Below are 27,624 nucleotides of genomic sequence, written 5' to 3' on the forward strand. Positions count from 1 at the left end.
AAGAACGCTTACCCGATACCCTTGATTTCCGAGCTGTTCGATCGCCTTAAAGGGGCCACGGTCTTTACCAAACTCGACCTGAGGGCGGCATATAACCTGGTAAGGATCAAGGCGGGCGATGAGTGGAAGACCGCGTTTAACACCAGGACCGGTCATTATGAATCCTTGGTTATGCCCTTTGGGTTGTGCAATGCGCCCGCAGTCTTTCAGGAATTCATCAACGATGTTTTCCGTGACCTGTTGCAGCAGTGTGTGGTGGTCTATTTGGATGACATCTTGGTATACTCTGAATCCATGGAGGCCCACATTCTGGATGTCAGACGAGTGTTGCAACGGTTACGAGAGAACAAGCTGTTCGGTAAACTTGAGAAATGCGAATTTCACCGATCCCAGGTAACCTTCTTAGGTTACATCATTTCCGCTGAGGGGTTCTCCATGGATCCTGAGAAGGTTTCGGCTGTCTTACAGTGGCCCCAGCCCAGTGGTCTTCGTTCCCTGCAGCGCTTTTTGGGCTTCGCCAATTATTATCGGAAGTTCATCAGGGACTTTTCCATGCTGGCCAAGCCTCTCACGGATCTGACCAGGAAGGGCAGTAATTCCCAGGTCTGGCCGCTCGAGGCCATCCGAGCTTTTGAGGCCCTAAAGTCCGCCTTTGTGTCGGCTCCGATTCTGTCGCATCCCAACCCTGGGTTGCCCTTTGTCCTCGAGGTGGACGCGTCTGAGACGGGAGTAGGCGCCCTTCTGTCTCAGCGTAGAACACCAGAGGGTCCTCTGCTTCCTTGTGGGTTTTACTCCCGGAAACTGTCTTCCGCTGAGTGCAACTATCAGATTGGTGACAGGGAGTTATTGGCCATCGTGCAGGCCCTTAAAGAATGGAGGCACTTGCTCGAGGGTTCGGTGGTTCCGGTTCTCATCCTGACGGACCACAAGAATCTGACCTACCTTTCTGAGGCCAAGAGATTGACACCACGTCAGGCCAGATGGGCTCTGTTCTTGTCACGTTTTAATTACGTGGTCTCCTACCTACCCGGTTCCAAGAACATCAGGGCGGATGCCTTATCACGGCAGTACTCCGAGCTGTCCAGGGAGGAGTCGATTCCGACTTCGGTCATACCTCCGAATCAGATCCTGGCCGCCATTCGCACCAGCCTGACCTCTCCCCTGGGTGAGCAGATTTTGGCGGCTCAATCTGGTGCTCCCTCTGGGAGACCCAACGGCAGATGTTTTGTGCCTGAGGAGTTGCGCACTCGGTTGTTGCGAACCTACCATAACTCCAAGACCGCGGGGCATCCTGGAAAGAATCAGCTGTCCTGGGCTGTTTCACGTCTGTTCTGGTGGCCTTCCCTACGTTCCGACATCGCCGCATATGTAGCGGCATGCTCCGTTTGTGCCCAGAGTAAGTCCCCTCGGCACCTTCCGTTGGGCCTTCTGCAACCCATAGCCACCGGGGAGCGCCCATGGTCACACCTGGGGATGGATTTCATTGTGGACCTCCCTGCATCCCGAGGCCATACGGTCATTTTCATGATTGTGGATCGGTTTTCCAAAATGTGCCACTGTGTTCCTCTCAAGAAGTTACCCTCTGCACAAGAGTTGGCCACGATTTTTGCCAGGGAGGTCTACCGGTTGCACGGTTTGCCCAAGGAGATTGTGTCGGATCGGGGGAGTCAGTTTGTGTCCAGGTTCTGGCGCGCCTTTTGCTCCCAGTTGGGGATTCATCTCTCCTTCTCCTCGGCCTACCACCCTCAGTCCAATGGGGCCGCAGAACGATCCAATCAGGCCTTGGAGCAATTCCTTCGTTGCTATGTCTCCGATCACCAAGACAATTGGGTTGACCTCCTGCCTTGGGCTGAGTTTGCCAGGAACACGGCGGTGAACTCTTCCTCTGGGACGTCTCCCTTCATGGCCAATTATGGGTTCCAACCTGCCGTGTTACCGGAGGTATTCTCTCCCCAGGATATTCCGGCTGTGGAGGATCACCTTTCCGTCCTACGTGCTTCTTGGGTACAGATCCAGAAGTCCCTTGAGGTCTCTGCGCAGCGCCAGAGACTCCAGGCTGATCGCAGACGAGCGCCTGCTCCTTCCTACCAGGTCGGAGACCGTGTATGGTTGTCCACCCGCAACCTCAACCTTCGAGTGCCCACTCCCAAGCTGGCGCCTCGCTTTGTTGGTCCCTTCCGAGTGCTTCGCAGGGTAAACCCGGTAGCCTATGCCCTTGCGCTTCCTCCTGGCATGCGGATCTCCAACGTGTTTCATGTCTCCCTGTTGAAGCCACTGGTGTGTAATCGTTTCACTTCCTCGGTTCCTCGGCCTCGTCCGGTCCAAGTGGGCAATCGTGAGGAATATGAGGTGAGCAATATCCTGGACTCACGCCTGGTCCGCGGTCGGTTGCAGTTTTTGGTCCATTGGCGTGGTTATGGTCCAGAGGAGCGTTCCTGGGTTCCCTCCGCAGATGTCCATGCTCCTGCCTTGCTCCGAGCCTTCCACGCACGCTTCCCTCAGAAACCGTTTTGTGCTCCGCGGAGGAGGGGCCCTTGAGGGGGAGGTACTGTCATGGTCTTACCTTCTTGCTGTTCTCCTTCGTTTGACATGTGCTGGCGGCCATCTTGGTTTCTGGGTTTCTTGTAGCCTTCCACCCTGCGGCTCCTCCTTCCCACTGGGAGGAGCTGGATGCCTAGCTCATATATATAGGAGGTCTGTGGCTTCAGTTCCTTGCTTGGTCCTCTTGTGTTCACATGCTTCTAAGACTGCTGCTGCTTCTGGTACCTGATCCTGGCTTCGTCTGACTACCCTGCTGGTTCCTGATCCTGGCTTCGTCTGACTACCCTGCTGGTTCCTGATCCTGGCTTCGTCTGACTACCCTTCTGGTTCCTGACCTCTGGCTTCGCAAAGACTCTGCTTCGGTTTCACCATTCGTTTGGACTTTTGCTTTACAGCTTTATTTTCAATAAAGCCTTCTTATTTTCACTTATCTCTTGTTGTACGTCTGGTTCATGGTTCCGTGACAGTCTCTATATATACACACACTCCTTCACAAGCTCCTCCCCCAGCAACAAATGTAACACCTTAATGAGCTAGGCTCATTAGCAAACGCACAATAGCAAACACCTGACCAAATTCCTTTCCTCTTCTCAAGCAATGGTCAGCAAAAAAAAAACACAGATGAGCCAGTTGCAAACTCCAAGCCAATCTCTAAGCACTCTGAAAGTCCAGGTGTCTGCCTTGTCGGCCCTCTTTAACGAACGCTTAGCGTCAAATGCTTGGGTTATGCGTTTCTTTAAAGCCGTTTTTCTTTAACCACCTCAGCCCCTATGGCTTAAACACCCTGAAAGACCAGGCCACTTTTTACACTTCTGACCTACACTACTTTCACCGTTTATTGCTCGGTCATGCAACTTACCACCGAAATGAATTTTACCTCCTTTTCTTCTCACTAATAGAGCTTTCATTTGGTGGTATTTCTTTGCTGCTGACATTTTTACTTTTTTTGTTATTAATCGAAATTTAACGATTTTTTTGCAAAAAAATGACATTTTTCACTTTCAGTTGTAAAATTTTGCAAAAAAAACGACATCCATATATAAATTTTGCTCTAAATTTATTGTTCTACATGTCTTTGTTTAAAAAAAAATGTTTGGGTAAAAAAAAAATGGTTTGGGTAAAGTTATAGCATTTACAAACTATGGTACAAAAATGTGAATTTCCGCTTTTTGAAGCAGCTCTGACTTTCTGAGCACCTGTCATGTTTCCTGAGGTTCTACAATGCCCAGACAGTACAAACACCCCACAAATGACCCCATTTCGGAAAGTAGACACCCTAAGGTATTCGCTGATGGGCATAGTGAGTTCATAGAACTTTTTATTTTTTGTCAAAAGTTAGCGGAAAATTATGATTTTTTTTTTTTTTTTTTTTGGGGTGAGATAAATATCTTGGTCAAATGCCAACTTTGTATAAAAAAATGGGAAAAGTTGTCTTTTGCCAAGATATTTCTCTCACCCAGCATGGGTATATGTAAAATGACACCCCAAAACACATTCCCCAACTTCTCCTGAATACGGAGATACCACATGTGTGACACTTTTTTGCAGCCTAGGTGGGCAAAGGGGCACACATTCCAAAGAGCACCTTTCGGATTTCACCGGTCATTTTTTACAGAATTTGATTTCAAACTCCTTACCACACATTTGGGCCCCTAGAATGCCAGGGCAGTATAACTACCCCACAAGTGACCCCATTTTGGAAAGAAGACACCCCAAGGTATTCGCTGATGGGCATAGTGAGTTCATGGAAGTTTTTATTTTTTGTCACAAGTTAGTGGAATATGAGACTTTGTAAGGAAAAAAATCATAATTTTCCACTAACTTGTGACAAAAAATAAAAAATTCTAGGAACTCGCCATGCCCCTCACGGAATACCTTGGGGTGTCTTCTTTCCAAAATGGGGTCACTTGTGGGGTAGTTATACTGCCCTGGCATTTTCCAGGGGCCCAAATGTGTGGTAAGTAGGTAAATGACCTGTGAAATCCGAAAGGTGCTCTTTGGAATGTGGGCCCCTTTGCCCACCTAGGCTGCAAAAAAGTGCCACACATGTGGTATCGCCGTACTCAGGAGAAGTTGGGGAATGTGTTTTGGGGTGTCATTTTACATATACCCATGCTGGGTGAGATAAATATCTTGGTCAAATGCCAACTTTGTATAAAAAAAATGGGAAAAGTTGTCTTTTGCCAAGATATTTCTCTCACCCAGCATGGGTATATGTAAAATGACACCCCAAAACACATTCCCCAACTTCTCCTGAGTACGGCGATACCACATGTGTGACACTTTTTTGCAGCCTAGATGCGCAAAGGGGCCCACATTCCTTTTATGAGGGCATTTTTAGACATTTGGATCCCAGACTTCTTCTCACGTTTTAGGGCCCCTAAAATGCCAGGGCAGTATAAATACCCCACATGTGACCCCATTTTGGAAAGAAGACACCCCAAGGTATTCAATGAGGGGCATGGCGAGTTCATAGAATTTTTTTTTTTTTGGCACAAGTTAGCGGAAATTGATTTTATTTATTTTTTTCTCACAAAGTCTCCCGTTCCGCTAAGTTGGGACAAAAATTTCAATCTTTCATGGACTCAATATGCCCCTCACGGAATACCTGGGGGTGTCTTCTTTCCGAAATGGGGTCACATGTGGGGTATTTATACTGCCCTGGCATTCTAGGGGCCCTAAAACGTGAGAAGAAGTCTGGAATATAAATGTCTAAAAATTTTTACGCATTTGGATTCCGTGAGGGGTATGGTGAGTTCATGTGAGATTTAATTTTTTGACACAAGTTAGTGGAATATGAGACTTTGTAAGAAAAAAAAAAAAATTCCGCTAACTTGGGCCAAAAAAATGTCTGAATGGAGCCTTACAGGGGGGTGATCAATGACAGGGGGGTGATCAATGACAGGGGGGGTGATCAATGACAGGGGGGGTGATCAATGACAGGGGGGGTGATCAATGACAGGGGGGGTGATCAATGACAGGGGGGGTGATCAGGGAGTCTATATGGGGACATCTGAATGGAGCCTTATAGGGGGGTGATCAATGACAGGGGGGTGATCACCCCATATAGACTCCCTGATCACCCCCCTGTCATTGATCACCCCCCTGTCATTGATCACCCCCCTATAAGGCTCCATTCAGATGTCCGTATGTGTTTTGCGGATCCGATCCATGTATCCGTGGATCCGTAAAAATCATGCGGACATCTGAATGCAGCCTGACAGGGGGGGGTGATCAATGACAGGGGGGTAATCAATGACAGGGGGGTGATCAGGGAGTCTATATGGGGTGATCACCACAGTCATTGATCACGCCCCTGTAAGGCTCCATTCAGACGTCCGTATGCGTTTTGCGGATCCGATTCATCTATCAGTGGATCCGTAAAAATCATGCGGACATCTGAATGGAGCTTTACAGGGGGGTGATCAATGACAGGGGGGTAATCAATGACAGGGGGGTGATCAGGGAGTCTATATGGGGTGATCACCACAGTCATTGATCACGCCCCTGTAAGGCTCCATTCAGACGTCCGTATGCGTTTTGCGGATCCGATCCATCTATCAGTGGATCCGTAAAATTCATGCGGACATCTGAATGGAGCTTTACAGGGGGGTGATCAATGACAGGGGGGTAATCAATGACAGGGGGATGATCAGGGAGTCTATATGGGGTGATCACCACAGTCATTGATCACGCCCCTGTAAGGCTCCATTCAGACGTCCGTATGCGTTTTGCGGATCCGATCCATCTATCAGTGGATCCGTAAAATTCATGCGGACATCTGAATGGAGCTTTACAGGGGGGTGATCAATGACAGGGGGGTGATCAATGACAGGGGGATGATCAGGGAGTCTATATGGGGTGATCAGGGGTGATCAAGGGGTTAATAAGTGACGGTGGGGGGGGGGTGTAGTGTAGTGGTGCTTGGTGCAACATATTACTGAGCTACCTGTGTCCTCTGGTGGTCGATCCAAACAAAGGGGACCACCAGAGGACCAGGTAGCAGGTATATTAGACGCTGTTATCAAAACAGCGTCTAATATACCTGTTAGGGGTTAAAAAAATCACATCTCGAGCCTGCCATCGAACGATCGCCGCTGGCAGGCTGGAGATCAACTCGCTTACCTTCCGATCCTGTGAACGCGCGCGCCTGTGTGCGCGCGTTCACAGGAAATCTCGCGTCTCGCGAGATGACGCATATATGCGTGACTCTGCGCAGGGCTGCCACCTCCGGAACGCGAATCTGCGTTAGGCGGTCCGGAGGTGGTTAAGGCCCATTTCACACGAGCGAGTATTCCGCGCGGATGCGATGCGGGAGGTGAACGCATTGCACCCGCACTGAATCCTGACCCATTCATTTCTATGGGGTTGTGCACACGAGCGGCGATTTTCACGCATCACTTGTGCGTTGCGTGAAAATCGCAGCAAGCTCCTCTTTGTGCGTTTTTCACGTAACGCAGGCCCCATAGAAATGAATGGGGTTGCGTGAAAATCGCAAGCATCCGCAAGCAAGTGCGGATGCGGTGCGATTTTCACGCACGGTTGCTAGGAGACGATTGGGATGGGGACCCGATCATTATTATTTTCCCTTATAACATGGTTATAAGGGAAAATAATAGCATTCTGAATACATAATGCATAGTAAAATAGTGCTGGAGGGGTTAAAAAAATATAAAAAATAATTTAACTCACCTTAATCCACTTGCTCACGCAGCCGGCATCTTTTCTGTCTTCTTCTTTGCTGTGTGCAGGAAAAGGACCTGTGGTGACATCACTCCGGTCATCACATGATCCATCACCATGGTAAAAGATCATGTGACGGACCATGTGATGACCTTTTCATGCACACAACAAAGAAGACGACAGAAGAGATGCCGGGCTGCGCGATCAAGTGGATTAAGGCGAGTTAAATATTTTTTTATTTTTTTTTAACCCCTCCAGCGCTATTTTACTATGCATTCTGTATTCAGAATGCTATTATTTTCCCTTATAACCATGTTATAAGGGGAAATAATAACATCTACACAACACCGAACCTAAACCTGAACTTCTGTGAAGAAGTTCGGGTTTGGGTACCAAACATGCTGATTTTTCTCACAGGCGTCCAAAACGCATTACAATGTTTTGCACTCGCACGGAAAAATCGTGCATGTTCCCGCAACGCACCCGCACCTTTTCCCGCAACACCCGTGTGAAAGAGGCCTTAATGTTTCCCAGAGAATAGCCCCTTGGGACCTAAATCTGGTTCTGAGGCCCTGACAGCCCCTCCCTTTGAGCCTATCCATCAGATTAATATAAAATTTCCAAGTTTCAATTTCTCTACTTCTATAATACATAGTAATACCTCCAAAAATAGTTATTACTTTACATTCCCCATATGTCTACTTCATGTTTGGATCATTTTGGGAATGACATTTTATTTTTTGGGGATGTTACAAGGCTTAGAAATTTAGAAGCAAATCTTTAAATTTTTCTGAAATTTTCAAAAACCCAATTTTTAGGGACCAGTTCAGGTCTGAAGTCACTTTGCGAGGCTTACATAATAGAAACCACCCAAAAATGACCCCATTCTATAAACTACACCCCTCAAGGTATTCAAAACTGATTTTACAAACTTTGTTAACCCTTTAGGTGTTCCACAAGAATTAATGGAAAATAGAGATACAATTTCAAAATTTCACTTTTTTGGCAGATTTTCCATTTTAATAATTTTTTTCCAGTTACAAAGCAAGGGTTAACAGCCAAACCAAACTGAATATTTATGGCCCCGATTCTGTAGTTTACAGAAATACCCCATATGTGGTCGTAAACAGCTGTACGGGCACACGGCAGGGCACAGAAGGAAAGGAATGCCATACGGTTTTTGGAAGGCAGATTTTGCTGGACTGGTTTATTTACATCATGTCCCATTTGAAGCCCCCCTGATGCACCCCTAGAGTAGAAACTCCAAAAAAGTGACCCCATTTTAGAAACTACGGGATAGGGTGGCAGTATTGTTGGTACTAGTTTAGGGTACATATGATTTTTGGTTCCTCTATATTACACTTTTTGTGAGGCAAGGTAATAACTGGAATGGGGCAACTACAGTACCCTGAAAGATTATCAAAATTAGGGTTATTCACTTTAGAAAAAGACGACTGAGGGGAGATCTAATTAATATGTATAAATATATCAGGGGTCAGTACAGAGATCTATCCCATCAGCTATTTATCACCAGGACTGTGACTGTGACGAGGGGACATCCTCTGCGTTTGGAGGAAAGAAGGTTTGTACACAAACATAGAAGAGGATTCTTTACGGTAAGAGCAGTGAGACTATGGAACTCTCTGCCTGAGGAGGTGGTGATGGTGAGTACAATAAAGGAATTCAAGAGGGGCCTGGATGTGTTTCTGGAGTGTAATAATATCACAGGCTATAGCTACTAGAGAGGGGTCGTTGATCCAGGGAGTTATTCTGATTGCATGATTGGAGTCGGGAAGAAATTTTTTATTTCCCTAAAGTGGAGAAAATTGGCTTCTACCTCACAGGGTTTTTTGCCTTCCTCTGGATCAACTTGCAGGATAACAGGCCGAACTGGATGGACAAATGTCTTTTTTCGGCCTTATGTACTATGTTACTATGTTACTATGTAAGGTAACAAGAAATAGCTGTTTTGGCACCGTTTAAATTTTTTGTTTTTCACAACATTCATCTGACAGGTTAGATCATGTGGTATTTTTATAGACCAGGTTGTCACGGATGCGGCGATACCTAATATGTATACTTTTTTTATTTATGTTTTACACAATGATTTCATTTTTGAAGCAAAAAAAATCATGTTTTAGTGTTTCCACAGTCTGAGAGCCATAATTTTTTCAGTTTTTGGGCAATTACCTTGGGTAGGGTATGATTTTTGCGGGATGAGATGACGGTTTTATTGGCACTATTTTGGGGTGCATATGACTTTTTGATCGCTTGCTATTACACTTTTTGTGATGTAAGGTGACAAAAAATGGTTTATTTAGCACAGTTTTTATTTTTTACGCTGTTTATGAGGGGTTAGGTCATGTGATATTTTTATAGAGCCGGTTGATACGGACGCGGCGATATATAAATAAAAAAAAGTATACATATTAGGTATCGCCGCGTCCGTATCAACCGGCTCTATAAAAATATCACATGACCTAACCCCTCAGATAAACACCGTAAAAAATAAAAAATAAAAACTGTGCTAAATAAACCATTTTTTGTTACCTTACACCACAAAAAGTGTAATAGCAAGCGATCAAAAAGTCATATGCACCCCAAAATAGTGCCAATCAAACAGTCATCTCATCCCGCAAAAAATGAGACCCTACCTAAGATAATCACCCAAAAACTGAAAAAACTATGGCTCAGAATTTGGAGACACTAAAACATGATTTTTTTTGTTTCAAAAATTATATTATTGTGTAAAACTTATTAGGTAAGTTTTACACAATAATATCATTTTTGAAACAAAAAAAAATATGTTTTAGTGTCTCCATATTCTGAAACATAGTTTTTTTATTTTTTGGGCGATTGTCTCAGATAGGGGCTCATTTTTGGCGGGATGAGGTGACGGTTAGAATGGTACTATTTTGGTGGGCAAACGCCTTTTTGATCGCTTGCTGTTGTACTTTTTGTGATGTAAGGTGACAAAATTTTTTATTTTTTTAGCACAGTTTTTATTTTTTACGGTGTTCATCTGAGGGGTTAGGTCATGTGATGTGTTTATAGAGCCGGTCGATACGGACGCGGCGATACATAATATGTCTACTTTTTTATTTTTTTCCCTACTTTTTGCCAATTTTTTTTTACTTTATTTGGGGAAAATGACGTTTTTGTTTATTTTTACTTAAAACTTTGAATTTTTGGGAGGGAAAACTTTATTTTTTCAACTTTTTTTTTACTTAATTTTTTGTCCCACCTTGGGACTTCAACTTTTGGGGGTCTAATCCCTTTTACAATGCATACTTCTGTATTGGAATGCATTGGCTGTATGAGTAATACTGTGAGTATTACTCATACAGCTTCCGGCCTGTGAGATCCAGGGGGTTGGATCTCACAGGCTCGTCACCGGAAGGCAGCGCAGATCCCTAAGGAAGGCATTGCGCTGCCTTCCATGCCATCGGGTCCCCCCTACAGCCGCATGGGGACCCGATGACACCTCCGATCACCGCATAAGGTAAAAGCTGCAAACCGCAGGTCTGAATTGACCTGCGGTTTGCGGCGATCGCCGACATGGGGGGGGGTCACGGGACCCCCCTTCCCGGTGTTGTGACAGGATGCCCGCTGAATGATTTCAGCGGACATCCTGTTCCGATCACCGCCCGCAGCGCCACAATCTAGTTTAAACTTAGGACATACCGGTACGCCCTGAGTCCTTAAGGACTCAGCAAACATGGCGTACCGGTACGTTCTAAGTCCTTAAGGGGTTATAGGAGTTGTCTGGATTCAGAGCTGAACCCAGACACAACTCCTTCTTTACTTATTTACCATGTATGAGTGAGTGGAGCATTTCTTGCTCCAATGTTCCTCCTTGCGTTACGCTGCATCTCACAGGACAAGGACTTTTTCTTTACTGCCAGTGACGTACCCAGCTTCACATGTCATCGGCACAAATAGACGATCTTTAGCGCAGCCCTAGGCTGTTCTACAAGCTAGGGCAGCACTGTAGACCACCCATTTGTGCCGGTGACATCACCAGGATCACTGATAGGCGGACGCCTCCCCCTAGCATACTGAAATAAAGCCAACTAAGTCACCGGCAGTAAAGAAACGCCCTTGTCCTGCGCAAGGCAAGGAGGAGCATCGGAGCTAGAAATACTCTAAATACTCTGATGCTCCACTCATACAAGGTGAGTGAAGAAGAGGATATGTCTGGGTTCAATCCCTTTAATTCTTAATATAATTCAATGAACTGGCGGAGGAGCCGATATAAAGTACAAAGGTAAAACCTTATTGGTATAGCATCATTATCATCATAAAACAACTTTATTGATCCCAATAGAAATAGTACATAAGAAGATAGAAAAATATAGCATAACACAGCATAATGATAGTACAAAGTACAATATGAACTGGTGGAAGCTCAGCACAGTTCATGTAGCAGGACAGCAGTAGCAGCCCTGCAATATGGAGACTAGTTGAAGAGGGCCACATTTCTGACCTGTGAGGAGCTGTCCCCGCATAGGTGAAGAAGCTCCCACCTGCCACTTCATTGACAGGTCTGACCTCTCGCCCAGTCCTGACAATCCACTGATTAGGGGCACAAGTGCAGAGGCTCTGCTTCTGGAGCTGTGACTGTTCATGCGCCGCTACCCGGGAGTGTAGAGATGCATTCCTTCACCAGGGAATTAAAATAGCATTGTTCACCAATAACATCATACTCAATGCAACGGCAGAAACTGTTGGGTGTAGGGAGGACGTACTTGCAACAGCACAAAGAATCACCAAAAATTCTTTGACAAATAAAACCCCTTTAGTGTTGAAGTGGTTTTCTGAGATTTTAATACTGATTACCTATTCTCTGGATAGGTCATCGATATCTGATCAGGGGGGGTCTGACACTCGGGATCGCCACCAATCAGCTTGCAGCATCGCTCGCGACACGGCCTTCTCGCTGCTTTCCCTAGGCGTCCAGGAGTGAAGTCACGTTCATCGGTAACATGGCCTAGGTGCACCTCAATCCCATTGAAGTGAATGGGGCTGAGCTGCGATACCAAGCACAGCCGCTATACAATGGACGTCGCTGTCCTAGGGGAGCAGAAAGAAGGCGGCGCTCACAGGACTTCTGGTGCCTTCTCAAACAGCTGATCGGTGGGAGTTCCAGGTCTCAGACCTCCCCACTAGATACTGATGACCTATCCTGAAGGTAGCTCTTTAGTAGTAAAATCTCATAAAACCCTTTTAAAGACTGGTGGAAGACAAAAATATTCAAGTCTATGACACTCAATGGTTTGTTACAGAGAAGCTCGGAGAACTCAGAGTATCCTTCCTTGAACACATCTTGACATGAAGCAGTAGATACCCAGATTTCACTTCAGGGCTATGATATATAACATTATCTGCAATATCATTAACACAGCAAATATTTTATTCTCATTTCAGACATTTATGGCATACCTGAGATGCGGCACCTCTATAGAATAAGGGTCCACCCTCCCCACTGGCCACTATATCCAAGCTGCAAGATCTGGTTGGGTTTACAAAAACAGACAAACTACCTGCCCCATTGTTTCTGTAACGTCCATAGACGTGAATGGGAGATGAAGGAACTGCGTAGCACAGTGACCCTGACTATCTGTAACCAGACCTCCTCTCCCAGCCTGTGGATATACCAGAAATGTCTCCTGCACACAATGTCAGCTACAAGAAGTTGTAGGAGAACATACAAACTCCATGCAGATGTTGTCCGTGGTTGGATTCCAACCTAAGACCCAAGCTCTGCAAGGCACCTGAGGTAACCACTGTGAAGGCCAACTTGCAAATATACATGCAGGAAACCGCACACAATTTAGTTGGGCAGGTATGGAAAGGGTTAATCCCCCTATAAGTTTTTGGAATTTTAAATAAAAATTATTTAACCGGGAGGCCTAGGAATTTTATCGCATCAGTTCAGGTTTGCAAGTCTGTGACCATAGGTATTTACATTGTGAGGATTGATGGTGGCTCCTTTTGTACTTGTCACATTATCCTCCTGCATCACTACCACTATATGAAATCGCATTTTTGTACTATTTATGTATTATCTTCTTTTAACTAATAAAGATTGAGTTATACTATATGAGTGAGACTTAATGGGTGTTCTATAAAAATGACTGACATACAGCCTAAATGCACGTCTGAGCGACGGACGTTTTGTTTGACGACCGTCATGCGACCACTTTCAAAATCATTGCTGTCTATGGGTCTATTTTCATGGCTTTTTTTTTTTAACACCCAAAATAATAGGACATGTCCCATTTTTGGCCATTTTCACTGCCTAACGAACCTACTGAAGTCAATGGGACCGCTTTTAACGTAAGCTTAGACAAGAGTTGAACCGTCAAACGGTCTTTAAAAATGGGTAAACTAGTGCGATATGGCCTTTTAGGAGTTGAAAATAAATCACTCACCTCTTCCACTTGCGCGTGCAGAGGCAGTCGCTCCTCTCTTGATTGTGCAGGACTTGCTGAAGGACCTGTGCTCAGCATGACGAGGTCACCACATGATCATGCTAGGAGTGCACGGTGACATCACGCTTAGCGCTAGTCCTTCACAATCAAGAGAGGAGCAACTGCCTCTGCACAAGCAAGTGCATGAGGTGAGTGATTTTTTTTTATTTTTTTTTCCTAAAAAGAAACATAACAGTTGACAACTATGGGGGACATTATTACAGCTGATGACCACTATGGGGGACATTATTACAGCTGGGGACCACTATGAGGGACATTATTACTGCTGGGAACCACTATGGGGGCATTATTACAGCTAGGGAGCACTATGGGGGACAGTATTACTGCAACGGATGCAACATTAGTCATGAAAAGGATGCAACATTAATCATGAAAAACGGATGCAGAATGGCTATTAAAAAAATGATTAAATTGTTGGTACCCTTCTGTTAAAGAAAGGTAAACCTATAATGGTCACTGAAACAACTGGAAACTGATAAAATTAATAGTAAATAATAATTTATCGAAACTCCGCTAGTGAAACTCAGACATTGCGACATTGCTTTTGAATTGTGGTTCAACAGAATAATTTAAAAACAAACTAATGGAACTGGGCTGGACAAAAATGATGGTTCCCCTAGAAAGGATTGAAAATAATTTGACCACAGATTTCTGTTAAACTAAGGTTTGTCCTGTAAATAGTACCACAAGTGTCTTCAAACTTGGAATCAGTCAGTCTGCCTTATTATAGGGTGAAAAGTAGTTCCTGTGCTGTTTGGTATCATGGTGGGCACCACAAGGAGATTAGAAAGAAAATTATAGACAAACATGTTAGCGGTAAAGGCTAAATGACCATCGCTAAACAGCTTGATGTTCCTGTTACTAAAGTTGCACGTATTATTAAGAGTTTTTAGTTCTACGGGACTGTAGCTAACCTCCCTGGACAAGGCTGCAAGAGGAAAATTGATGACACATTGAAGAGACAGATATGATTGTTAACCAAAGTATTAATATTATGTTAAAGGGAATCTGTCACCTACGTCAACGCTATTTAAGTAAATTGCATAGTAGCACATTGTGCCTCTTGCCAGTGCCCAAGCCAGCCTCTAAAGTGGCCCATTTTGTGCCTTCGTAACTCTCCTCTGTCTTCTCTTCACACAACACAGTCAGTGTTGAGGAGGTCTCCACAGTTTATGTAAACAGAAGACAAAAGGCTCAAAATGGGCCATTTTAGAGCTATTTTTCTAATAGAAATGTAGGATTTCAGTAATTAAAGTATATTACAAAAGTGCTCAGCATTACTGCCCCTATACATTACACAAATAAAAATAAAATGGCAGTTACACTTTAAGGCTCAGTAGCGAGTCGGTGTGATATTTGTTCACCGTGTTCTGCACTGGTGTTTATATATTTTTTCCATAAAACTTGGATTCTTATCAAGACGCTGGATCATCTCTTCCTAAATTTTATGTAGCCCCACTCATTTACCTGTCTGAATAATTGGGCTTAAAATTCTTTTTCGCTCTTATAGCATTTCCCACATTTAAAAAAATAATTTCTTCTTATCTAATGAGTTTTATTATTTGATTTCCTTACAAAACATTTTCCACAACATCAAAACTGCTTCTCTCCTGTGTGACTTTTCTGATGATTCTTAAATTTGACTTTAGTAGTAAAACATTAACCAAATTCTGAACATGGATATGGTTTCTTTCCAGTGTGATTTCATGTGTAAAAAGATGTGATTTATTCATAAAACACTTTCCTAATTGTAGACCTGAATACGGCTTCCCTTCCGTGTGTGAATTTTTTCATGTGCAACAAGATTTGATTTTTGTGAAAAACATTTCCCACATTCTGAACAGGAATATGGCTTCTCTCCTGTGTGACTTCTCTCATGTAGAGCAAGCTCCCATTTTTGTAAAAAGCATTTCTCACATTCTGAACAGGAATATGGCTTTTCTCCTCTGTGAATTTTCTTATGTCTAACAATACTTGCTTTATTAGCAAAACGTGTCCCACAGTCTGAACATGAATACGGCTTTTCTCTTGTGTGACTTCTCTGATGTTTGACAAGAAGTTTTTTAGCTGTAAAACATTTCCCACATTCTGAACATGAATACGGCTTCTCTCCTGTGTGATTTCTCTCATGTGTAACAAGAGATGATTTTTGTCTAAAGCATTTCCCACATTCTGAACATGAATACGGCTTCTCTCCTGTATGATTTCTCTCATGTGTAACAAGACTTGATTTTTGTGTAAAGCATTTCCCACATTCCGGACAAGAATAAGGTTTCTCTCCTGTGTGACTTCTCTCATGTCTAATAAGACTTGATTTATCTAAAAATCTTTTTCCACATTCTGTGCATGAATGTGTTTTTTTTCTCGGATTTCTATAATGGAAAACAAGCTCTCCTGTGTGACTTTGCAGATGTTTAACAAGAGTTGATCTTTGTGTAAAGCATTTCCCACATTCTGAACATGAATATGGTTTCTCTCCTGTGTGACGTCGCTGATGTCTAATAAGACTTGATAGATGTATAAAACATTTCCCACATTCTGAACATGAATATGGTTTCTCTCCTGTGTGAATTCGCTGATGTGAAACGAGATGTGATTTCTCCATAAAGCATTTCCCACATTCTGAACATGAATATGGCTTCTCTCCTGTGTGACTTCTCTCATGTGAAACAAGAACCGATTTGTGTGCAAAGCATTTCCTACATTCTGAACATGAAAATGGTTTCTCTCCTGTGTGACTTCTCTCATGTGATACAAGTTGCGATTTATATAAAAAGCACTTCCCACATTCTGAACAGCAGTATGGCTTCTCCTTCATGTAAATGCTTTGTGTAGAAAGACCTGTTTTTTGTGTGAATGCTTTAAAACACTGGCTTGTTCCTGTGGTAACAATGTCTGATTGGTTAGAAGAAGGTTCCTCTTGATTAGAGGGATTATATGATAGATCTGTATTGTGAATTCCTCGATATACATTAAGGGTAATGAGGTTTCCTCCTGAAGAGTGCGGCATAATATCTTCACCTGCTTTATGATTTAGTTGTAACAGGTCGTTTCCCTCAGAATTCTTAATGGAATTCTCTGTGAAGATAAAAATTAGATTATTTTATTTTTTTTAAACTACAGAGTAGACAAACATATAACATTTCTATTAGGGGCGATGTGGATCCAGCATGAACTAGGCTACTTTCACACTTTTAACACCTTTTGGGCAGATCAGTCATGGATCTGCAAAAACTGATCCGTTACAATAATACAACCGCATGCATGCGTCATGAACGGATCCATTTGTATTAATCTGTAACATAGCCAAGACGGATCCGTCATGAACTCCATTGAAAGTCAATGGGAGACGGATCCATTTTTTTTTTGTGCCAGTTTGTGTCAGAGAAAACGGATCCGTCCCCATTGACTTGCATTGTGTGCCAGGACGGATCCGTTTGGCTTAGTTTCGTCAAGTGGACAGTAAAACACTGCAGGCAGCGTTTTGGTGTCCGCCTCCAGAGCGGAATGGTGAATGAATGGAGGCAAACTGATGCATTCGGAGCAGATCCTTTTCCATTCAGAATGTATTAGGGCAAAACTGATCAGTTTTGGACCGCTTGTGAGAGCCCTGAACGGATCTCACAAACGGAAAGACAAAACGCTAGTGTGAAAGTAGCCCTAGATGTTCAAGCCATTCATTTTGAATCTTCTCATGGCTTTGGTTCAAAAAACTGAACCAAAAACTGAATGTGTGATTTCAGCATTAAAAAGCTTTGTACACCAAGTATATTTATACAAGTTAACTTAAAAAGGATCCATCACCACATTCCTCCACACATACTGCATTCATTAATAAATGGATCTCTAAGACCTGATGAAGCTGGTGGATTCACTAGAATACCCAATGCCATAAGGCCCAAATAGGGCTTTTTCTAATGTACCTCCACCTCTGCTGCTGCTGAAATCTCACACTGCTCAGTACACACTGCAGTCTCCCTGGCTCTGTAGTAAGAGATCCACTTCTTCCAACAGCGGTTTCAGTGTGGAATTACAGTCTTTTACTTTATCTGCTGCTTTACTTTTCTGCAGCCTATACAGAGTGTGTGTGAGACAGCAACAGGTGAGGAGGTGCACTGAAAGGAGCTAATCAATTAAGCTATAGGTGGATGTAGACCGCTTGTGAATACAGGACTCATGAGCACTTTCACTTTTTAACTAGAGTAAAAATATGCTGATGTCAGACAAGGAAAGGTTCAAAAAGGATTATACAGCCATTCAGATATGGAGTTTCAAAATAAGTACCCCAGGCCTAAGAGATCAATTTAATATTACATGCAATTTGCATTGGGAAGTCTGGTGAGAGACCTTTGTTAATATTGTTATGGAAAATCCGATCATGGCCACCATCTACAACAAACAAGCAGGAGCACACCATTCAAACTGAGCCTCTGGCTGCACTCTTAGGACTGCAAGGTGCGCCAATTTATCTTCCAGTGGTGGTTGACATCAGTGTGAAGAATTGAGGGATGAGGCTAAAATATAGCTCAGGGCAATTACCTCAAAAGTAATGTTTTCCGAAATACTACCTGTACCATGAGCCACACAAGAAAGGCAGCAAGATATTAGGGAGGTTAACAAGTGGCTCAAGAACTGGTGTAGGAAGGAGGGGTTTGGGTTCCTGGAGAACTGGGCCGACTTCTCTGTCAGCTACAGGCTTTATCGTAGGGACGGGCTGCACCTCAATGGGGAAGGGGCAGCTGTGTTGGGGGAGAAGATGGCTGGAAGGTTGGAGGAGTGATTAAACTAGGGACTGGGGGGAGGGAAATTACATTATAGGAGGGGAAGATAGGGCAGATAGATGAGACCAGGGGCAAGGTAATGGGACTGGGGGAGTAATGGAAGGAGGTACTAGAACAGTTCAGAAGGAAAGGTGTAGGGTAAAAAATATACATAAACCTCTCAAATGTATGTATACTAATGCCAGAAGCCTGACTAATAAAACTGGGGAACTGGAATTAGTGATGTGTGAGGAGGACTATGACAGTGGGAATAACTGAGACATGGCTGGATGATAGCTATGACAGTGGGAATAACTGAGACATGGCTGGATGATAGCTATGACTGTGGGAATAACTGAGACATGGCTGGATGATAGTTATGACTAGGCAGTTAACGTACAGGGTTACAGTAGGTTTAGAAAGGATCGTCCAAACCGGAGAGGGGGGGTGGAGCTTGGCAGCAGAGAGAGATGCACATGGCGCTGTGAGCTCTGCTCCGGGTTCAGTGGATTCGAGCTTATAAAGCTATCCAAACCAGCCAAAGATGGGAAAGATTACAAGAAACAGGTCTAGAGACTCCCCCGGTCCAATTAAAACTGGACTTAGCCACGGAAAGATGGATAAATTTGTCAGAAAACACAGCGGCCCCGCGGGGAAGCAGGGAGCAAAGATAGCATCAAGAGCGGATATACTCGCGGCCTCATAAAAGGTGTCCACGGACAGAGAAAGTGAACAGGAGGCAGATCAAGAATTTATAGACAATTTATAAAAGAATCTCCTTTCAGACGCTATAGCTCAGGGATGGCCAACCTGCAGCTCTCCAGCTGTTGTAAAACTACAACTCCCACCATGCCTTTCTGTAGGCTGATAGCTGTAGGCAAACTGGGCATGCTGGGAGTTGTAGATTTGCAACAGCTGGAGAGCCACAGGTTGGCCATGCCTGCTATAGCTCCTCTGCGTGAAGATCTCCTTGATATCAAGCGTGACCTCAGGCAAGTCAAAGAAAGGCCAGCAAAAAACAGAAAAATGAAGCTCACACAGTACCATTATAAAAATATATACATTTTTATTGTAACATGATTAAAAAAAATCTATATACACTCACCTAAAGAATTATTAGGAACACCTGTTCTATTTCTCATTAATGCAATTATCTAGTCAACCAATCACATGGCAGTTGCTTCAATGCATTTAGGGGTGTGGTCCTGGTCAAGACAATCTCCTGAACTCCAAACTGAATGTCAGAATGGGAAAGAAAGGTGATTTAAGCAATTTTGAGCGTGGCATGGTTGTTGGTGCCAGACGGGCCAGTCTGAGTATTTCACAATCTGCTCAGTTACTGGGATTTTCCTGTGGGCAAAAATGCCTTGTGGATGCTAGAGGTCAGAGGAGAATGGGCCGACTGATTCAAGCTGATAGAAGACCAACGTTGACTGAAATAACCACTCGTTACAACCGAGGTATGCAGCAAAGCATTTGTGAAGCCACAACACGCACAACCTTGAGACGGATGGGCTACAACAGCAGAAGACCCCACCGGGTACCACTCATCTCCACTACAAATAGGAAAAAGAGGCTACAATTTGTACAAGCTCACCAAAATTGGACTGTTGAAGACTGGAAAAATGTTGCCTGGTCTGATGAGTCTCGATTTCTGTTGAGACATTCAAATGGTAGAGTCCGAATTTGGCGTAAACAGAATGAGAACATGTATCCATCCTCTGATGGCTACTTCCAGCAGGATAATGCACCATGTCACAAAGCTCGAATCATTTCAAATTGGTTTCTTGAACATGACAATGAGTTCACTGTACTAAAATGGCCCCCACAGTCACCAGATCTCAACCCAATAGAGCATTTTTGGGATGTGGTGGAACAGGAGCTTCGTGCTCTGGATGTGCATCCCTCAAATCTCCATCAACTGCAAGATTCTATCCTATCAATATGGGCCAACATTTCTAAAGAATGCTATCAGCACCTTGTGGTATCAATGCCACGTAGAATTAAGGCAGTTCTGAAGGCAAAAGGGGGTCCAACACTGTATTAGTATGGTGTTCCTAATAATTCTTTAGGTGAGTATAATATATATATATATATATATATATATGGTCCAGGGGTGAAGGCGTGCCGAAACACGCCTCGGGGTAGCTCCATTCTGGTTAGTCCTGCACACTACCTATTTGAGGGGAGTCTTTTCCTTAGCTTTGCTGGTTCCGGGTTATTTCTGTACCTGGTCTTTACTTCACAGTCCCTCCAGCTTAGGTATTCCCTTGTGCTAGAGCTTCTAACATCTTAAGCATTACGGTTAACATTACTGAGACTCATCTCTTATATGAACAACTTATTTACCATTGCTTAAACGTGCTGCAATTATATTGTATTGAGATATGCTTATTACCTTTTGGTATGTGTGCAGCACCAGGATGGCGTTTTTTCTGTCACTCCCCTTCCTCTTTTTAATGGCTTATAGACATTTTTTTTATCATGTTACAATAAAAATGTATATATTTTTATAATGGTACTCTGTGAACTCCATTTTTCTGTTTTTTTTTGCTGGATATACTCGGGAGCTTGTACTATTAAGTGGCCCATTACTTTGTTCCAAATTTTTGGGTGGGTACTTACCCCTTTTTGTAATAGGGTCATTTATGGTCAGTTTTTCTGTTTAAAGTCAAAGAAAGGGTAGATATCATAGAGGGTCACAAGGACACAATTATAAATTACAATACAGCAGTGGCCCACAGCTTGGCTAGAAGCCAGGCTCACATCCACCAACTGTATAACCTGGTAGAAGACCAGAATAATCGTTGGCGCCGTAACAACTTACGGCTGGAGTCTGTCGGGTTAGATGCATTGAAGGGATCAGTCGAAGAGATCTTCGCTAAGCTCCTAGGCCCTGATTTCAGGGGAGACCTCACCATGGACAGGGTGCAAAGAGCTTTGCGACCACCTCCAAAACAGAGGGACCCCCCAAGAGATGTGGTTTGCCGCTTAACCAGTTTTCTGACCAAAGATAAAAATACTGAGATATTCTAGGGCCAAAAAATCCATTCCGTTTGTGGATTCAGATGTACTAATATTTCAGGATCTATCACCAATTACCCTTCAAAAACGCAGAGCATTAAAACCCCTGCTAGACATCCTAAGAGGAAAAAATATAAATTACCGTTGGCTCCTCCCCTTTGACTTTTTCATTTATGCCCCGGACCGCAAACTGCTAGTGCGCTCACCAGCAGATTTGCCAACAGTATTTGATGTGCTGGAGATAGCTTCCCTAGATATTCCTGACTGGAACTCAGCAAAAGACTTAACTTATCTTCCTGCACTGCCAGGAGTGGCTCCGTGGATACCTGTAGTCAGGGCCGGCGCCACCAGTAAGGCGACTTAGGCAGTCGCCTAGGGCGCCATTTAGCAGGGGGCGCCCGTTGCAGTGTAAAAAAAAAAAAAAAAAAAAAATAAATAAATAATATAAGTTGGTTATATAAGTTCGGCTGGCCGGCGGCGCCCCTCATGCTGCGCCTCCTGAGCGGCTGAGCGCTTGCCGCTCTAAAGAATCTCCGGCCGCCGGCTCAGTGCTGTGCAGCCTGCCTGCGCCTGCTGTCCCTGCTCTGTGCTGTCCGTGGCCGAGCTCTGTTCGGTCCGCGGTACAGGAGCTTTTGTTTCCTGTACCCGGCCAGACTGACAGGAAGTGCTCACTTAGTGTGCACTTCCTTTCAGTCCGGCCGGGTACAGGAAACAAATGCTCCTGTACCGCGGACCGAACAGAGCTCGGCCACGCTACACTAGAGGTGACGGGGGGAGGGGGGCTGCAATGAGAGTGACAAGGGGGGGGCTGCAATGAGAGTGACAAGGGGGGGGGGGGCTGCAATGAGAGTGACAAGGAAGGGGGGGCTGCAATGAGAGTGACAAGGAAGGGGGGGCTGCAATGAGAGTGACAAGGAAGGGGGGAGGGCTGCAATGAGAGTGACAAGGAAGGGGGAGGGCTGCAATGAGAGTGACAAGGAAGGGGGAGGGCTGCAATGAGAGTGACAAGGAAGGGGGAGGGCTGCAATGAGAGTGACAAGGAAGGGGGAGGGCTGCAATGAGAGTGACAAGGGAGGGGAGGGGCTGCAATGAGAGTGACAAGGAAGGGGGAGGGCTGCAATGAGAGTGACAAGGAAGGGGGAGGGCTGCAATGAGAGTGACAAGGAAGGGGGGGGCTGGAATGAGAGTGACAAGGAAGGGGGGCTGGAATGAGAGTGACAAGGGTGGGGTGGGGGGGGAGAAGAGAGTGACAAGGGAGTCCCCAGAGCCAGACCAAGAGCCAGACTGCAGCCAGAGAGCAGATCATCTTATTGTCCTGGTGGTCAGTAGACAATGCAATATGTTTATCATGTAATTGTTTAGTTATTAATACTACATTGGAAACTAATTTACCTCACATTTAGGGTCCATTCACACATCCATGTGTGTTTTGCGGATCCACAAAACACGGACAGCAGCAATGGGCGCTCCGCATTTTGCGGGCACTAAGAGAATATGCCTATTCTTGTCCGCTATTGCGGACAAGAATAGGACATGTTCTATTTTTCTCAGGATCGGAATTGCGGATCCCATAGAAATGTATGGGTCCCCAATTCCGTTCCGCAAAAAGAGACAGCTACAAGAAGCTGGATTAACCCTAAGGGAAACATAGCAGTTCTTTTAATTTAAAAGCTGAGAAAGGGGTGGAACATATGTGATGTCATGATATAGGCAGATCAGCTGATAGGGGGGGGGGGGGGGGGCGGCAATTTTTATCTTGCCTAGGGCAGCAAAAATCCTTGCACCGGCCCTGCCTGTAGTTCGCTCGTGTGATCAACGGGGAAAGAAGAAGGCAGGAGATATGGCACCTAAAGGATTGGCTATGGACATGGAGTGACTCGGTCCACATCCACTGCTCAAGTACCCAAGTAATTTCCCTGGAAATTCTGCCCAGGACATACAGTCTAACTTTGGATGGACCTAGAGAAATTGGAGCTACACAGTCATATGGACAGTCAAGAGATAAGTTACTTGCACTTAACTGAACTTTTTGACAGTGTCGCCTTCTCTTCTCTGCTTCATTAAACCTCTTTCCTCGCGCTATGTTATGACTGCACCGTGTGTACGTTTGGAATATTTAATAAAGAACATGCAAGATTTTATCTCCTTCGTGTAGGAAATCTGTCTATTTGAATAACATTTAGTACCTGTGACTTGGTAGGATTGATTAAATAAAATTGACAGATCTCCAAACCTTTGGAATAGTGCATGAACCAACGGAAATGCCTCTTCAGGATTAGTAATGATAACTAGAAGGTCATTGTCACGAAAGGTAAGGGAAGGAAAGCAAACCAAACACAACTAACAAGTAACAAAACACCAGGCTAGGCCCCACATCTAAGGAACAGGGAATGGTCACCACCTGACAAACCCTGAGCCTTTCCCTTACTGCTAACAACATGAACAAATCCCAATGGTAGAAGTGTTCATGTACTGGAACCTAATACCTGCTGCAACTAAAACAGACCCTCAGCTAGGGAACAGGCGATAAGACAACCGGTTCCTTGCACAAGATGAAGGAACAGTGTCTTCCTAAGGCCTAGCCAGGAAATACAACAAAAGGGAAGAAAAGAGGACTTCTCAAGACGGACTGGGAGCAGGAGATCAACCAAGCACCAGCAGAGAACTCCAGAAGAAACTATAAACCACAAGGGCTATAGTGATAGGCTAGGATAAATAGCATCACTAACTAATGACCAGAACCTGCGAGGAGGTGGGACCCTGCCCAACAACACAACAAAGCAATCTGTCAGATAGGCTCACGTGCTGCAAGTCTGACAGATCTTCTAAGATCACTCACAGGGCAGGGCATGACAGTCATCAACGAATGCTGCTAGTTGGTGATGTATGCCTCTCACATGTAGAGCCTGGATTTTCTCATCCTGATGTATTGCCTGGAAAAGGCATTCCACTGTCATGATAAATAACAGGGGTGACAAGGGGCAACCTTGACGTGTGCCATTTCTTATTGCGAATGTAGGGGATAAAGTACCATTTACCTCCTAATGGAGGTTGCAGAATTAGAGGATTCTGAATGTAGAGTCAAGGTATCTTATATGTACATGTTACTATGGCTGACATAAAAATATGCACTTATACTGTTTGGGGGTTGAATGCACCACCTAAACGTACCCAGATATGTCAATTTCTGAAAATACAGAAAGTAAACATTGCTTTCCTGCAGGAAACTCATGTCCCATATCTGTCTCATATGGTATATAACCAATGGATACATAGTACTTCACCATTAGGAACTTCCAAAGGTGTTTCAAAAGCGATCCAAAGAGACAACGTTCGTGTGCATGTAGCCTTACTCTGTGGCACATATTTCTTACCAGAGGTTGGACTACTTGTTCTTCCCCCCACAGTTGTTGGGCGAGTGCTCTCAGACCTCAAAAGGTAACATACTGTTATCAGACCATGAACCAGTGTTCATGACGATAAAAGTAAAATCTAAAGGAGACTCTGCTAAGCAACCCAGAACATGTCAACCTTATACAAAACCATTTAGAGGAATATTTCCAACTTAATGAGAATGCTGAAGTGTCTCCGGGTCTGGTCTGGAAGACATACAAAGCCGTGATTCGTGGCCATTTTATATAATTAAGTTCTCACCTTAAAAAGCGCAGATAAACCTCAATTTTAACTTTGCAGAGACAGATACAAGAGTTGGAAACACTCCACAAAAAATATATTTCCCATGAAGTGTTAGAACGCCTCAGTCAGATCAGAACTGCGAAACATTTTAAACTCCCGAGTAGCCAAACTCTGCCTGTCAGCTAGATACAGATATTATGCTCATGGGGATAAAGCCTTAAAATTCTTGATATAGAGGAAAAAATGGATTGCGCTGCAGGAGAGTGTACTAGAAATAATCAAAGTCACAGAGTTATTTTCGGGCCCCACAAGCTCATCTTTGATGATACCAGCCCAAACCAGTACTCCACCTCCACCTTGCTGGCGTCTGAGTCGGACTGGAGCTCTCTGCCCTTTACCAATCCAGCCACGGGCCCATCCATCTGGCCCATCAAGACTCACTCTCATTTCATCAGTCCATAAAACCTTAGAAAAATCAGTCTTGAGATATTTCTTGGCCCAGTCTTGACGTTTCAGCTTGTGTGTCTTGTTCAGTGGTGGTCGTCTTTCAGCCTTTCTTACCTTGGCCATGTCTCTGAGTATTGCACACCTTGTGCTTTTGGGCACTCCAGTGATGTTGCAGCTCTGAAATATGGCCAAACTGGTGGCAAGTGGCATCTTGGCAGCTGCACGCTTGACTTTTCTCAGTTCATGGGCAGTTATTTTGCGCCTTGGTTTTTCCACACGCTTCTTGCGACCCTGTTGACTATTTTGAATGAAACGCTTGATTGTTTGATGATCACGCTTCAGAAGCTTTGCAATTTTAAGAGTGCTGCATCCCTCTGCAAGATATCTCACTATTTTTGACTTTTCTGAGCCTGTCAAGTCCTTCTTTTGACCCATTTTGCCAAAGGAAAGGAAGTTGCCTAATAATTATGCACACCTGATATAGGGTGTTGATGTCATTAGACCACACCCCTTCTCATTACAGAGATGCACATCACCTAATATGCTTAATTGGTAGTAGGCTTTCGAGCCTATACAGCTTGGAGTAAGACAACATGCATAAAGAGGATGATGTGGTCAAAATACTCATTTGCCTAATAATTCTGTACATAGTGTAGATGCTATTTGTAAATTGGAATCAAAAGGAAAAGAAGAGGCGGCATTCCCCAATGTCGTCTAAAATGCATCTTCACTTTATTTCTTCCCATGTACATCATGGCATATGCAAAAAGGCAGGGGCGGACATAAGCCAATTCCACACAGGCACAAGAACGTAGCGATGGCCATTTCGCACTCCCACTGACGTCATCATGCAATTGCACCTCTCTTTATATGTCACCACCCAGGATCGTCATGACAACCACCGACGCTCCTGGGAAATGGCAAATCTTAACCACTTCAGCCCCCCTAGCTTAAACCCCCTTAATGACCAGGCCACATTTTACACTTCTGACCTACACTACTTTCACCGTTTATTGCTCGGTCATGCAACTTACCACCCAAATGAATTTTACCTCCTTTTCTTCTCACTGATAGAGCTTTCATTTGGTGGTATTTCATTGCTGCTGACATTTTAACATTTTTTGGTATTAATCGAAATTTAACGATTTTTTGGGGAAAAAAATGACATTTTTCACTTTCAGTTGTAACATTTTTGCAAAAAAAACGACATCCATATATAAATTTTGCTCTAAATTTATTGTTCTACATGTCTTTGATAAAAAAAAAATGTTTGGGTAAAAAAAAAATGGTTTGGGTAAAAGTTATAGCGTTTACAAACTATGGTACAAAAATGTGAATTTCCGCTTTTTGAAGCAGCTCTGACTTTCTGAGCACCTGTCATGTTTCCTGAGGTTCTACAATGGCCAGACAGTACAATCACCCCACAAATGACCCCATTTCGGAAAGTAGACACCCTAAGGTATTCGCTGATTGGCATAGTGAGTTCATAGAACTTTTTATTTTTTGTCACAAGTTAGTGGAAAATGATGATTTTTTTTTCTTACAAAGCCTCATATTCCACTAACTTGTGACAAAAAATAAAAACTTCCATGAACTCACTATGCCCCCTGGGCGAATACCTTGGGGTGTCTTCTTTCCAAAATGGGGTCACTTGTGGGGTAGTTATACTGCCCTGGCATTCTAGGGGCCCAAATGTGTGGTAAGTAGTTTGAAATCAAAATGTGTAAAAAATGACCTGTGAAATCCGAAAGGTGCTCTTTGGAATGTGGGCCCCTTTGCCCACCTAGGCTGCAAAAAAGTGTCACACATCTGGTATCGCCGTACTCAGGAGAAGTTGGGCAATGTGTTTTGGGGTGTCATTTTACATGTACCCATGCTGGGTGAGATAAATATCTCGGCAAAAGACAACTTTTCCCATTTTTTTATACAAAGTTAGCATTTGACCGAGATATTTATCTCACCCAGCATGGGTATATGTAAAATGACACCCCAAAACACATTCCTCAACTTCTCCTGAGTACGGCAATACCACATGTGTG

The 27,624-nt window shown here is 44.1% G+C and overlaps 3 protein-coding genes across 3 annotated transcripts in view; 1 reads left to right on the plus strand and 2 right to left on the minus strand.

Moving 5' to 3' along the window:
• LOC120991124 (zinc finger protein 585A-like) overlaps positions 1-27,624 on the minus strand; it is a 2,129,672-nt gene that overhangs the window by 776,216 nt on the left and 1,325,832 nt on the right. The gene's annotated exons all lie outside the window — the stretch shown is intronic.
• The window catches only part of LOC120991886 (oocyte zinc finger protein XlCOF6.1-like), a 400,346-nt gene that overhangs the window by 247,597 nt on the left and 125,125 nt on the right, over positions 1-27,624 (plus strand). The window lies entirely within an intron of this gene.
• The window catches only part of LOC120991887 (zinc finger protein 850-like), a 200,762-nt gene that overhangs the window by 106,061 nt on the left and 67,077 nt on the right, over positions 1-27,624 (minus strand). The window contains exons 3-5 of the mRNA XM_040420630.1: positions 16,131-16,530; positions 15,483-16,016; positions 13,659-13,723 (exon numbers count right to left, since the gene is read on the minus strand). Of these exons, the coding sequence (XP_040276564.1) occupies positions 13,659-13,723; positions 15,483-16,016; positions 16,131-16,530 (999 nt within the window). The remainder of the gene's footprint in view (positions 1-13,658; positions 13,724-15,482; positions 16,017-16,130; positions 16,531-27,624) is intronic.

The sequence above is a fragment of the Bufo bufo genome, chromosome 2, assembly GCF_905171765.1.
Source record: "Bufo bufo chromosome 2, aBufBuf1.1, whole genome shotgun sequence".
NCBI lineage: Eukaryota > Metazoa > Chordata > Amphibia > Anura > Bufonidae > Bufo > Bufo bufo.